Consider the following 14,670-nt stretch of genomic DNA (forward strand, 5'->3'; position numbering starts at 1 on the left):
ATGGAAATAAAAATCTAGGAGACAGTGAGGGAATAGGTGACATTGTTCAAAAAGAAATGTACTCTTGGGCTGGGAATGTGGCTTAGTAGTAGAGTGCTTGCCTAGCATGCATGAAGCACTGGGTTTGATTCCTCAGTACCACATAAACAAACAAACAAAAAAGCCAGAAGTGGCACTGTGGCTCAGGTGGTAGGGTGCTAGCCTTCAGCAAAAGAAGCTCAGGGACAGTGCCCAGGCTTTGAGTTCAAGCCCCAGGAATAGCAAAAATAAAAAAGAAATGTACTCTTAATCTGAGTTACATAACTGTAACCCCTCTATACATCACCGTTATAATAGCAATAAAAAATTAGAAAAAAATAAAGGAAACTTTAAAAACAAAATAATAACAAGAAAAAAACTAAAAACAACTATTAGTTATCTCTTTGCTGTTATATCTCCAGCAATTCACAAATCTCTAACATGTAGTAGACAATTGGTATATTTAGGATGAAGGCAATGGAAAAAATTAAATATCTGTTTGTTGGTGTCAATTTTGCAGCCAAGATAGAGCCATGACAAGCCAGCAGAGCTCAGAATTCAGGAAAATCCCTTCCCTTCTTAGTAGAGTTGAGACAATTGGACAGACTCTCCCTGGGTAGAATAGTCACCTCCTGTGAGGGCAGAGGGTCCTAGAAACTTACAGAGTGTGGCTCTGGCTTCTTTTCTACAGATGACCTCAACATGCCAGCAAAAGAAGTATATGGGGCCCAACCCCCCATTGAGCTCCTGAGACAATGGATTGACCATGGTTATTGGTTTGACAAGAAAGACACAAACAGACTGGACATTGCAGATGTGCTGCTTGTGACGGCCATGGGCCCCCCTGGGGGAGGAAGGAATGATATTACTGGTATGTGAAAAAGAAAGCTATTCTTTTTCCCCTTTTCCCAGCAGAGCTGGCTATCATGGATGGGAGGTTGGTGGAGGACACTCTTTCCTGAGACAGAGAGCAAAGTGTTGTGTATAGGGTATAGCTAGAAGAGTTGGGGTTAAGTACAGACTGTTGACACTTGTGAACTACAATAGAAAGATGACAAGAAAGGATATGAAGATGTGATAATGTGTGAAAATCTTGCACATTGATCAACTGAGATAAAGTGGATATTCCATCCACATTTATTGAAAATAAGAGTCTCCACCAGTGGCTCATGCCTATAATTCTAGCTACTGTGGAAACTGGGATATGAGGATTATGATTTGAACCCAGCCTGGGGCAGGAAAGTCTGTGAGACTCTTAACTTCCGGCAAAAAACAAAAACAAAAACTGAAAGTGGAGCTGTGGCTCAAATGGTAGAGTGAAGGAAAGAAGATGAGAAAGCAAAGGAAGAAAACAGAGAAGAGAAAAAAGGAAAGGGAAGGGGGAAGGAGTATTCATTTTATTGAGTGCCTTCTATGTGCCAGGACTAAGCAAAAAGCTGCTGAGGAGAAGCGCATCCACGTCATCAAGGATGACGTATGAGAGTGTCTCATGGAGAAGAGCATTCAGGATGGCCAGCATGTGTCCCAAGAGACAGGCTAGGTCTGAAGGCAACCACCGGTGAATGATGGAGTTACCTGTCATATGCATAGCAAACTTTCCAAAGAACACCTAATTCAAAGTGGCCTAAGCAAAACACATAATAATAATAATAATAATAATAATAATAATAATAATAATAATAATAAGTGATACAAATAAATAAGTAGAGTTTCCCCCATCATATCTCACAGTTCAAAAGTACAGCCTGCTTCGGGTGCAACTTAATCTATACACTTCTAGAAGTTTCTATACTTTTACTCCAGTATTCATAGTTATTGAAGAATCTTCATATCATTTTCAAATTTGTTTTCTTTGACCTTGGATAAAGTCTGTCCTCTTCAGCAGTCAGCTTTCTCGTTGGCAAAATAAGAAAAACAAACAGGATGACCAGAATGACCTCATTTGTACCCAAGCCATCATCTTCTACTTTAAGTATGAAGTTAATGGATGTGACCAGGTGCCAATGTCTCATGCCTTTAATCCTAGCTACTCAGAAGGTTGAGAGCTGAGGATCCAGGTTCAAAGTCAAGCTAGGACAGGAAAGTCTATGAAACTCTTATCTCCAATTAACCACCAGAAAACCAGAAGTGGAGCTGGGACTCAAAGAATGCTAGCCTTGAGCAGAAAAAGCTCAAGGACAGGGCCCAGGACCTGAGTTCAAGCCCCATGACTGACAAAAAAAAAAAGATTGAGGGATACCTTTGCCTTGGGCTTGAAAAACAGTAGTATCCTAAGAACCTGGAATCCATAAACTCAATGTTTCTCTTATCAGTGAGAAGAAGGGACTTTGTATCCCTTTATTCTATTTAAGCCTGAGATATTTATGGAGTATCTGTATCCAGGGCACACAACAACAGGCAGTTTTCTAGCTGCATTATACATATGAACCTTGAAGAACCTGCATAATAAAACTGCCAGGAGCCTATTGGTAGTCAAGTGAAATTAGGTGTATGAATTGCTGCAGCCAGGGCATCTGCATTCCCCTCTGACCTTATAGGAGTACCTGTGGGAGGGTGATGGGAGGCAGATGGGCCTGGGATTGGGGAAGTGCTGTGAACTGTGAACATTTTAATAAATTGATCTGTGAGTCAGGAGGAATGAAGAAAAGCTAAAATTGCTACCAGGTAAAGAAGCTGAGTCACTCATGTTAGTAACTGTGAGGAAGTATAATAATTTTCATGGTTGGCTGAACAATTGTGTTTCTATTGTACTTTTGTTTTTTTGCTGACCAGGGGTTTGAACTCAGGGCCAGAGCACTGTCCTTGAGCTCTTTTTTAAAAAAATATATTTTATTAGGTTATATTTAAAGTATTTAAATGTTTGTTTTATATAGCTTTTCCAATAAGTATTCTATAAACTTTGCTATGTATTAATTCAAAATTGATAGTATATTAATTACAACTTAGTTTCTATTCTCTATTTCTTTTTTTTGTTGTTTTGTTTTTGTTTTTGTTTTTGGGTCCAGTCGTGGGGCCTGAACTCTGGGCCTGGGCGCTGTCCCTCAGATCTTCAGCTCAAGGCTAGCGCTCTACCACTTGAGCCATAGCGCCACTTCCGGCTTTTTTCTTTTTGCTTATGTGGTGCTGAGGAATCAAACCCAGGGCCTCATGCATGCAAGGCAAGTGCTCTACCACTGAGCCACCTTCCCAGCCCTCTATTCTCTATTTCTTTCATATTTTAATATATTTATTGTAAAAATGCTGTACAGAGGGGTTACAGTTACATGAGTAGGGTAATGAGTACATTTTGTAGCGAGCATTGTTACCTCCTCCTTTGTTTTCCCCCTACCATCATTCCCCTCCCCACATCCCCAACTCCTCCCGCCCCGCCCCGACATTGTAAAGTTCATTTTCAACATAGGGTCTGTACATCTTGTGGTCACAATGGGTCAGCCTGCATCCCCATTTAAGTGTTCCCCAATATCCTTTCCCCTCCCCAAATGTATATACAAGGTGCAGAACACTGGCATCAAATCCAGTGAGAACAGGGGTTATACTGTGGGGGAGGAACACACAAAAGAAACAAAAGAATCACATAGTGCATTGTAAGTACATTAAAAACACTCGCAAGAAAGAAAAAAACACTTTTATCCCTGTCTTGGGGTACATTTTGCTTAACATTATCTCATATGGTCTTATGTACATAGCCTTTGACCTTCTTGCTTGTCCTAGACATGTACTAGTCATTGCAAACAAGGGAAACCATGGGACTAATGTTTCTTTGGGCCTGGCTTACTTCAGTTAATATAATTTTTTCCAAGTCTTTCCATTTCCTAACAAAAGAGGCAATGTCATTCTTTCTGACGGAGGCATAGAATTCATATATATATACATATATATGTGATATATATGTGTATGATATATATGTGATATATGTATATCACATTTTCTTGATCCATTCATCTACTGAGGGGCATCTAAGTTGGTTCCATATCTTAGCTATGGTAAATAATGCTGCCATAAACATGGTTGTGCTGGTAGCTTTGGTATGACCTTGTTTGTGATTGTTTGGGTAAATGCCCAAAAGTGGGATTGCTGAGTCATAAGGGAGCTCTATGTGGAATCTTAGAAGGACCTGTATGACTAAAACTTTAAAAACCTGAAAAAGGAAATTAAAGCAGAACTAAGCAAGTGGAAAAACGTCCCATGCTCCTGGATTGGGAGGATTAACATCGTGAAAATGGCAATACTGCCAAAGGCTATCTACAAATTCAATGCGATATACCTATCAATATTCCAACCTCATTCTTCAATGAAATAAAGGAAGCAATCCAAAAATTCATATAGAACAATAAAAGACTCCGAATATCAAAAACAATCCTTAGTAGAAAGACCAGCGCTGGAGGAATATCAATTCCAAATTTCAAACTCTACTACAAAACCTTAGTAATCAAAACAGCATAGTACTGGCAAGAACAGACCTGAGGACCAATGGAATAGGATTGAAGACCCAGAAATGAACCCACAGACCTATAGCCACCTAATCTTTGACAAGGGAGCTAAATAAATAGAATGGAAGAAAAACAGCCTTTTCAGAAAATGATGCTGGCAACATTGGTTAAACACTTGTAAAAACTAGAGCTAGATCTGTATATATCACACTGTACCAGAATCAACTCCAAATGGATCAAAGACCTCGGAGTCAAAGCAGACTCCATGAAAACATTACAGGAAGGAATAGAAGAAACTCTAGGGCTCCTTGGCACAGGCTGAAATTTTCTTAATAGAGATCCAGAAGCACAACAAATCAAAGAAAGGTTGGACAAATGGGATTGCATGAATCTGCAGAGCTTCTGCAAGGCAAAGGACATAGCTAGCAAGATCACTAGCCATACAACAGACAAGGGTCTCATAGCTCAAATATACTTAGAACTCAAAAAACTAAATCCCCCAACAACAAATCCTCAAAGAAATAACTGCCTGATTAACAAATGGGCTAAAGACTTAAAGAGAGACTCCTCTGAAGAGGATATAAGAATGACCAATAGACACATAAAGAAATACTCGACCTCTCTAGCCATAAAAGAAATGCAAATCAAGACAACACTGAGATTCCACCTCACCCTAGCTAGAATGGCTATAATCAAGAAATCTAGAAACAACAGATGCTGGAGGGGATGTGGCTAAAAGGGAACCCTACTGCATTGTTGGTGGGAGTGTAAACTTGTTCAACCACTCTGGGAAGCAGAATGGATGTCCCTGAGCTCTTTGGATCAAGGTTAGTGCTTTACCACTTTGAGCCACAGCACCACCTCCAGTTTTCTGGTGGTTAATTAGAGGTAAGAGTCTTATGGACTTTCCTTTCCTGCCTGGGCTGGCTTTGAACCATAATCCTCAGATCTCAGCCTCCTGAGTAGCTAGGATTACAGGCATGAGCCACTGTGCCTAGCTTCTATTGTACTTCATTATAGGCATGGAGTGATCACATCTGATGTTGGCTCTTTTTTTGTGGGGGGGCGTACTTGTTCTGGGGTTTGAACTCAAAGCCTGGTTGCCATCCCTCCCTGATTTTTTTGCTCAAGGTTAGCGCTCTACCACTTGAGCCACTGCTCCACTTCTGGCTTTTTGTGGTGGTTAATTAGAGGTAAGAGTGTTACAGACATTCTTGCCCAAGCTGGCTTTGAACTGATGTCATCAAAGCTCAGCCTCCTGAGTAGTTAGGATTATAGTTGTGAGCCATGGGTGCCTGGCTCTGTTGTTGATTTTTAATGATTGGGAGACAATAGCCCAGGTGATTAATTGAACCAGGACTCTGATGGGAAAACTTAGACAAAAGGCAATGTAAGTATGCTGATGTAGAACATGGTTTGGCAGCAGATTAAATGTTTCTTCAAGTTCACATAACGACCAATGGTCCTAGATTGATAGTATATAAAATATTATTTTACTACTTTTCTGTGTTTTTGCTGGACCAGGGGCTTGAACTCAGGGCCTGAGTGCTGTTCCTGAGCTTTTTTGCTTAAGGCTAGTGCTCTTCCTTCCATGGCTCCATTTCCAGCTTTTTTTGAGTAGTTTATTGGATATAAGAGTCCCATGAACTTTCCTGCCCAGACTGGCTTCGATCATCAGATCTTAGCCTCCTAAGTACTAGGATTAGAGGTGTGAGGTAACAGTGCCAGCCTCTATTACTTTTTTAAAAAGCAAAACCTGTGGGGCTAGCCAATGAGCAAAAGCTTTAGGTACCAAGTTCAAGTACTAGTCTCAGACCAAAAAATAAAATAAAAAGCATTGAAGGCAAAGGGAAAATAATTTCTTCTATATCCCAGGGTCACATAGTCCAGGAAGTATGTGGGAAAGCTCATGTGTGTGTGTGTGTGTGTGTGTGTTGTGTGTGTGCTTTCCAGGAAGATTCACCCGTCATCTGAATATCGTTTCTATCAATGCCTTTGAGGATGACATTTTAACCAAGATTTTCACCTCTATCTCCGACTGGCACTTCAGAAAAGGATTTGATGTAGCCTTCTTAAGGTAAGAGGTTCCTGTATCTTCCTAGGTATTGGGCCTCAGGTCTGGCTCCTTCTTGATTGGTTTGTCTCTTCTTCTTTCTTCCAAGGTATGGGAAGATGATGGTACAAGCTACCAAGATAATTTATAGAGCTGCAGTGGATAACTTCTTGCCAACTCCCTCCAAGTCACATTACGTCTTTAACCTAAGGGACTTCTCACGGGTGATCCAGGGGGTACTTCTATGCCCTTATACCCACCTGCAGGTCAGCCACTATGGTGTCTGCTGCCGTAATCATTTAACAATATCCTTGGCGATAGCTGTTAATAATAGCTTTTATTAAGTGCTTAGTATATACTAGGTACTGTGCCTAGCTTAGTATTTTATAAGCTCATCTCAACCCAAAGATTTAGTTACATCTTAAAAGCCAATACTTTAAGCACCCTCTCATGCCAATAATTAAACTCTTCATTTTTAGGATGTAGAAAAATTTATCAGGCTTTGGATCCATGAGGTTTATCGAGTCTTTTATGATCGTTTGATTGACAAGGAAGACAGGCATGTCTTCTTCAATATGGTGAAGGAAACCACCTCCAATTGCTTCAAGCAGACCGTAGATAAGGTAAGCCAGATTCTAGGATCATTTGGCTTCAGAAATGGTCCCAAGTGTTTGACTGTGTTCGTCAAAAACACCAGATTCCCATCCCAATAAGGACTTGCCACTCTGATCTCAGAAAAAGACATTGCATATGCCAGCTGGTCATTTGATATGGTGATATTTATTTGATCTAATTTTATTCGTTTCTATAGTAACGTTTATGTTTGGATACACTTCAAAGAGATTAAAAAGTTGAGCAAGATAACACATGTCTATAATCTGAGCACTGGCACGGCAGAGGCAAGAAGATCTTGAGTTTATGGCCAGCCTGGGCCAAACTGTGTAGAGAGAGTCCCTGTTTCAAAAATGTGACTAATACCTGATGCTGTTTGTTTATAATTAACTTGAAATGTATTTTAGGGTCAAGTCATATGAGACTTTAGATTAAAACAAAACAAAACAAAACATGAGTTTTCATGGTTAATTTGAGTCCCTGGTAAAAACCCATGTGAAATTTGTCACAGTCTTACATTTGTGACTATTTTCTTTTTTACATTTTGATATAAGGGAAATTATTTTTAAAACGATTTGCATCATCTGGTTTCTACGTCCATTGTAAAGAAGCTGTGATTTCTTAGAGAAAAAAAAAAATTGTAGGAGTGTTGTATACTGCCTCCAGAGGCCAAGTGTAGAAGTGCTACCAAGTCTACCATTCAGGAGAGGAAACAAAAAGATTCTGACTGTAATTACAGAGTAGGGACCAGGACTTGTGCTTGCCCTGTGATGAAGAAGCAAGTGGACAAAGAAAGAAATGATGTTGCCCTTCAGTTGCCCTCTCTAGGGACTTATACTATGATCATCAATGTTTTCCTATTTGATAGTACACTGACATTCCCTTTAACGCTATATTTAATTTTCTTTAATCATGGTCTTTTCAATGATTAGATCCACCTATTTTGTTAAGGGGGAAAAAAAACCCTAAGCAATGACTTAAAGGAATCAACACATCTCCCATTCCTCCTGCATACAGCCCACCACCAACCTGATTGGCTCACAGGCTGAGTGCTAACTGATGTTTACCTTTCCCACAGGTGCTCATCCACTTGTCACCGGATGGCAAGATCGTTGATGATAACATCCGTAGCCTCTTCTTTGGGGATTTCTTCAAGCCAGGAGCTGACCCAAAAATCTATGATGAGATTATCGATCTAAAGCAGCTCACGTCAGTGATGGAGTACTATTTAGAAGAATTCAATAACATCAGCAAAGCCCCCATGTCTTTGGTCATGTTCAAGTTCGCCATTGAGCATATCTCCAGGATCTGCAGAGTCCTGAAGCAGAACAAAGGCCATTTGCTCCTGGTGGGCATTGGGGGCAGTGGGCGGCAAAGTGCCACCAAACTGTCCACATTCATGAACTCATTTGAGTTATACCAGATCGAGATCACAAAGAATTATATGGGCAATGACTGGCGGGAGGACCTGAAAAAGATCATGCTGCAGGCTGGGGTAGCCTCGAAGAGTACTGTGTTCCTCTTCGCAGATAATCAGATCAAGGATGAGTCATTTGTGGAGGACATCAACATGCTTCTAAACACAGGCGATGTGCCCAATATCTTCCCAGCAGACGAGAAGGCTGACATCGTGGAGAAGATGCAAACAGCAGCCAGAACAGAAGGCGAGAAGATTGAAGTCACTCCGCTTTCTATGTACAATTTCTTTATAGAGCGGGTGAAAAAGAATCTACATATTGTGCTTGGTGAGAGAAAGCAGTCTGCCCCTTTTCCTCCAGGGTTTGCAGGGTTTACTCAGCGCCCAATCTCAACCTCTCCAGTGGCTCTAAGGCTCTCCCAAGACAGGCAAGAGTCAAAGACCTGGAGTTCCTCTGCCTACTGCCTCAGTCTTCCCTTGAATAACTATTTTAAATCCCTTCACTATGAAACTTCCTCTGAGAAAGCATACTTTTGCCTATATTATAGATACCTGTGATGTTCTCTATGATGAATACCACTTTTAATCTGACCAGAAATTTAAGAATTGTGTTTAATTTTCTCCAAGCTGGGTGCTCTGGCTCACGCCTGTAATCCTAGCTATTCAGGAGGCTGAGATCTGAGAATTGTGGTTTGAAGCCAGCCTGGGGAAGGAAAGTCTGTGAGACTCTTATCTCTAATTAACCAGCAAAAAGCCAGAAGTGGAGTTGTGGGCCAAGTGATTGAGTGCCAGTCATGAGAGAAAAAAAAAAATCCCACCAAATACCTATGAGACAGTGCCCAGACTCTGCATTCAAGCCCCAGGGCTGGTGCATATGTGTGTGTGTGTGTGTGTGTGTGTGTGTGTGTGTGTGTGTGTCCAAGTTCTATTAATGTTTACCCCCTTACCTCTCATATCTACACTCTTATCTATATCTCTACTTCCTTCCTTCGCATTAGCTAAGCTGCCATCAACTTAGCATCACCTGGACTTCATCTGTCCACTGTTCTGTTTCATATCAGCTCTTGTTCACTATAGACTTTTCATTCCACCAAGCCAAGATGATGTTTTCATGCATAGCAAATACGAACATTGTGTTCATGTTTGGGTGTGCATGCACATGTAGGCACACATAAAATACTTAAATTGGCTGAGGGCTGGTGTCTCGTGCCTGTAATCATCGCTAACAGGAAGCTGAGATTGGAGAATTGCAGTTCAAAGCTAGCCTTGGCAGTTAAGTCCATGAGGCTCTTCAATTAACCACCTCTTCCTTCTTTCCTTCCTTCCTTCCTTCTTTCCTCCCTCCCTCCCTCCCTCCCTCCTTCCCTCCCTCCCTTCCTTCCTTCCTTCCTTCCTTCCTTCCTTCCTTCCTTCCTTCCTTCCTTCCTTCCTTCCTTTCTCTCTTGCTCTCTTTCTATGTTTTTTTTTTGCCAGTCCTGGAGCTTGAACTTTAAATGGGGTATCTGTGGTCCCACTATGTCTGTGTTAGTATGCACAGAGCTAGTGGGTCAAATGGTTCCAGCTACTCTGACAAAGGGACCCACAGGATCCAAAAGGGACAACAGTGTATGGGAGATGAGTCAGAAGGCCACTGTAACACATTCAGAACCCATCATGGAGTTACATGCAAACATCCAGTGCTTCCCTTGAATTTGGCATGGCCTTCATGGCTATTCAAGACTACTCCCCTGGAGTATTCCTACCTTCTTCACCTCCCCTACTAGAATCCTTGGAGACATCTATCTGTCCCCTTTGTTTCTCCCTGCCTTGCCAGAAGGAAATTAACAAAGCCTACTTTTTCAAAGCCATGAGTCCAATCGGGGATGCCTTCAGAAACCGCCTGCGGATGTTCCCTTCGCTGATCAATTGCTGTACAATCGATTGGTTCCAGTCCTGGCCCAAGGATGCCCTGGAGTTGGTGGCCAACAAATTTCTAGAGGATGTGGGACTTGATGACAGCATTCGAACAGAGTAAGTTTTAACTGCATTTTAGTGCCCCAGATATTCCAAGCTGAAAATGCACATGATGTTCTTGTTATTTTAAAGATTTCTCAATTTATGTGTAGCAAATATCTTGTAATTTTAAATCAATTCATAGTTATTTTAATAAAGTACCTTTGCATGAAAAAGAATAAAATTTCTTTGTTTAGAATTGTCCTGGAGAGGACTGGGAAGGTGGCTCAGTGGTAGAGTGCTTGCCTTGTATGCATGAGGTTCCATTCCTCAGCACCACATAAACAGAAAAAGCCAGAAGTGGTGCTGTGGCTCAAGTGGTAGAGCGCTAGCCTTGAGCTGAAGAGCTGAGGAACAGTGCCCAGACCCAGAGTTCAGGCCCCATGACAGAAAAAAAAAAAAAAAAAAAAGAATTGGCCTGGAGAGCCAGGCGCCTGTAATCCTAGCTACTCAGAAATCTGAGATCTAAGGATCACAGTTCAAAGCCAGCCTGGGCAGGAAAGTCCATGAGACTCTTATTGCCAATTAACCACCAGAAAACTGGAAGCGGTGCTGTGTCTCAAGTGGTAGAATGCTCACCTTGAACTAAAGAGCTGAGGGACAGCGCCCAGGCCCAGAGTTCAAACCTCACAACCAAAACAACAACAACAACAACAAAAAGAATTGTTCTGGAGGAAGTGGAGGTATAGCACAAATAGTACAGTGGCCAGCCTTAAACAGAGAAAGCCAAGCAAGATCCCTGTGGTAGTGGTTCATTCCAGTATATTCCTAGTTGTTCAGGAGGCTGAGATCTGAGGATGACAGTTCCAAGCCAGCCAGGGAAGGAAAGTCTGTGAGACTCTTATCTCCAATTAACCACCAAAAAACCAGAAGTAAAGCTGTGGCTCAAGTGTTAGAGCAGAAACCATGAGCAAAAAAGCTCAGGGCCAGTGCCTAGGCCATGGGTTCAAGCCTCAAGTCCAGCATCTACATATATGGATACATATACACACACACACACACATATGTGGTGGTGGTGGTGGGGGGAAGGGGTATATCATCCTGCGGATGCATAGCTATGAGATCCTAAATGTAATAATACACTTACTTCTATAGTCTTAGGACATGCATTTTCAATTGGAATGATATTGCTACCAAAATGCACTCTGTGCATAAGAATATGTGCAAAACAGCAGATATACCTCCTCCTCAATAGCACTTAGTTGAGTAGATGAGGAGAAATGATGAGAAGGACATGATGATGGGTTCTCCATGAAGGAAAGGGTCAATCAACTCCCTGCCTTCTTTGCTATACTTAGTGCCTAGCAAGTACCTGGTACATCATAGGTTTAATTACCATTTAGACGTAGGCAAGGATCAAAGTGCATTAGCCTTAAATTCCATTTTGGGAATTTTGAACTTTATTCTCCAGATCAGAAAACCTTCAATGTGATTCACAGGCCTTGCTTATGGATAACATCAGTGAATTCATGAATATGAATGGGGATGAGTTACAGTTCTATTTGCATTGACATCCAACTGGTATTTTGCATTTCTTTCCATGATGAATTAGGTAATAACCCAAGTTGGATTAACAGTGCCATGATGTTGTTAACAGTATAATCACACTTCATTTTTATTTTATGTGTCATTACTGGGGCGTGAACTTAGACCCTTGAGCTTAGTTTTTTCCTCGAAGTGGTGCTGTACCACTGGCACCACACCTCCACTTCCAGCTGTATGCTGGTTAACTGGAGGTAAGAGTCTCTCACCTTTATCTGCCCTGACTGGCTTAAAACTGTGATACTCAGATCTCAGCCTTCCAAGTAGGTAGAATTACAGATGTGAGCCACTGGCGCCCAGTAGAAATCACAGATCTTTTGATGACTCATTCAGTCATTAGATACCTCCATTTATCACTTCCTTCAAAATTACAGTAGTCTTTAGACTTGCTGCCCAATATTATTATTTAATGTGATGGTTGGCAAACATAGACCAAGTTCAGGTAACAGCCTTTGTCAATAAAGCTTTATGGGGAACACAGCCACAGCCATTCATTTAAATGTTGCCTATGGCCGATTTTGTACTATAAGATTAGTTATAACAGATGCTGTGTGATCTCAAACCACTAAAATACTTGTTAGCCAACCTTTTCCAGAAAAATTTGCTGACCTCCAATTTAATGCATCACTAAACAGCCACATATATTACTACAGTAAAAAATTGGTTTTAAAAATATTTTGAACTGAGTTCCGGTGGCTTATGCCTATAATCCTAGCTACTCAGGAGGCTGAGATCTGAGAATCACAGTATGAAGCCAGCTTGGGCAGGAAAGTCAGTGAAACTCTCATCTCTAATTAGCCCCTAAATGCCAGACGTGGAACTGTAGCTCAAGTGGTAGAATGCTAGCCTTGAGCACAAGAGCACAGCGACGGTGTCAAATTTAAGCCCTGATACACAGAAGAAAAATTGAAAAGTGTATTTCAGTGTAGTTGATTTCCTTGATAATCCTGTCTGTGTATTAAAATATTATTCTGGGGCTGGGAATGTAGCTTAGTGGTAGAGTGCTTACCTAGTATGTATGAAACCCTGGGTTCAATTCCTCAGTACCACATAAACAGAAAAGGCCAGAAGTGACACTGTGGCTCAAGTGGTAGAGTGCTAGTTTGAGCAAAACAAGAAGTTCAGGGACAGTGCCCAGGCCCTGAGTTCAAGCCCAAAGACTGGCAAAAAAAAGTATATTATTCTATAAACCCCAAGAGGCTTTTCCAGATTCTCAAAGGTTAGAAAGTTCTACACAAACCTGATGATTCATCAAAGGATTCAGTGATCATTCTAGCAAGTGTACCCACCTCCTCTTTCCTTCTCTATTCCACTCAGATGAGCAGTTGGATGCTTGTGGGCCATACACAGTGCATATGCTTTTTAATGTTCTCTTATCTGTTACTAAAGTTGTGCCAGATCTCTGGCTTAGGAAGTTGGGACCTGCCTAACCATTTTGATATTTTCATCAGAGTCGTCTCCATGTGCAAATATTTTCAAGAGAGCGTGAAGAAGCTATCTGTAGATTATTACAACACCCTTCGCAGACACAACTATGTAACTCCCACCTCCTACCTTGAACTGATCCTAACCTTCAAGACACTCCTGAATAGCAAGAGGCAAGAGGTAGACATGATGAGAAACCGCTACCTGACAGGCTTGCAGAAACTCGATTTTGCAGCTTCACAAGTAAGCACTTCCAAAATTGGACAGAGGGCTGGGTGGGTGAGGGTAGAGTACTTGCCTAGTACACACAAGTTCCTGGGTTTGATTACTAGTACTATACCAAAAAAAAGAGTGGTAGAGGCAAAATAGAACAGGGATGACAGATCCCTAGAATACCAGGGATATGGAAAAATGAAGAATTTAAGAAGCACCAAATCATGACAGGATCTGATCTGCATTTGCATAGCTCACCTTGCTTGCCTCATTTTTATCTTGGCCTGTGTGTTCTTATTTTTTGTTGTTGTTGTTCATTTATTTTTTTATTTCTTGTGCTGGTACTGGGGCTTGAACTCAGGGCCTGGGTACCATCCCTTTTTTTTTTTTTTTTTTTTTGGGTCCGGTCGTGGGGCCTGAACTCTGGGCCTGGGCGCTGTCCCTCAACTCTTCAGCTCAAGGCTAGCACTCTACCACTTGAGCCACAGCACCACTTCCGGCTTTTTACATTTTGCTTATGTGGTGCTGAGGAATCGAACCCAGGGCCTCAGGCATGCAAAGCAAGCGCTCTACCACTGAGCCATCTTCCCAGCCCCTGGGTACTATCCTTTAGCTTTCTTGTTCAAGGCTGGTGCTGTACCATTTGAGCCCACCCCCACTTTTGGCTTTTTGCTGGTTAATTGGAAAGAAGAGTCTCACAGGCTTTCTTTTATGGGCTGGCATTGTATTGTGATCCTCAGATCTCAGCCTCTGGAGTAGCCAGCATTACAGATAAACTACCAGAGCCAGGCTTGTTCTTGTCTTTAACCTTCTGAGGGCTAGAGACATGGTTCAGTAGTAGAGTGAATGACTAGCAAACATATTGCCCTGAGTCAAAACCCTAGTATTGTGTGTGTTGGGGGGGGGAAGATTTTGATATAGCTGTTAAAAATTTACTTAACAAAGTAAGTAAAAGCCACTCTAGAGAG

General features: G+C 41.6%; 1 protein-coding gene across 2 annotated transcripts in view; it reads left to right on the plus strand.

Moving 5' to 3' along the window:
* Window positions 1-14,670, plus strand: part of Dnah3 (dynein axonemal heavy chain 3) — a 216,447-nt gene that overhangs the window by 138,905 nt on the left and 62,872 nt on the right. For both annotated transcript variants that reach the window (XM_070004375.1, XM_070004374.1), the window contains exons 43-49: window positions 710-889; window positions 6,402-6,525; window positions 6,611-6,767; window positions 6,981-7,124; window positions 8,192-8,858; window positions 10,375-10,540; window positions 13,516-13,732. In XM_070004375.1, coding sequence (XP_069860476.1) covers window positions 710-889; window positions 6,402-6,525; window positions 6,611-6,767; window positions 6,981-7,124; window positions 8,192-8,858; window positions 10,375-10,540; window positions 13,516-13,732 — 1,655 coding nt within the window. The remainder of the gene's footprint in view (window positions 1-709; window positions 890-6,401; window positions 6,526-6,610; window positions 6,768-6,980; window positions 7,125-8,191; window positions 8,859-10,374; window positions 10,541-13,515; window positions 13,733-14,670) is intronic.

The sequence above is a fragment of the Dipodomys merriami genome, unplaced genomic scaffold, assembly GCF_024711535.1.
Source record: "Dipodomys merriami isolate MVZ:Mamm:240054 unplaced genomic scaffold, mDipMer1.0.p SCAF_62, whole genome shotgun sequence".
Lineage (NCBI taxonomy): Eukaryota > Metazoa > Chordata > Mammalia > Rodentia > Heteromyidae > Dipodomys > Dipodomys merriami.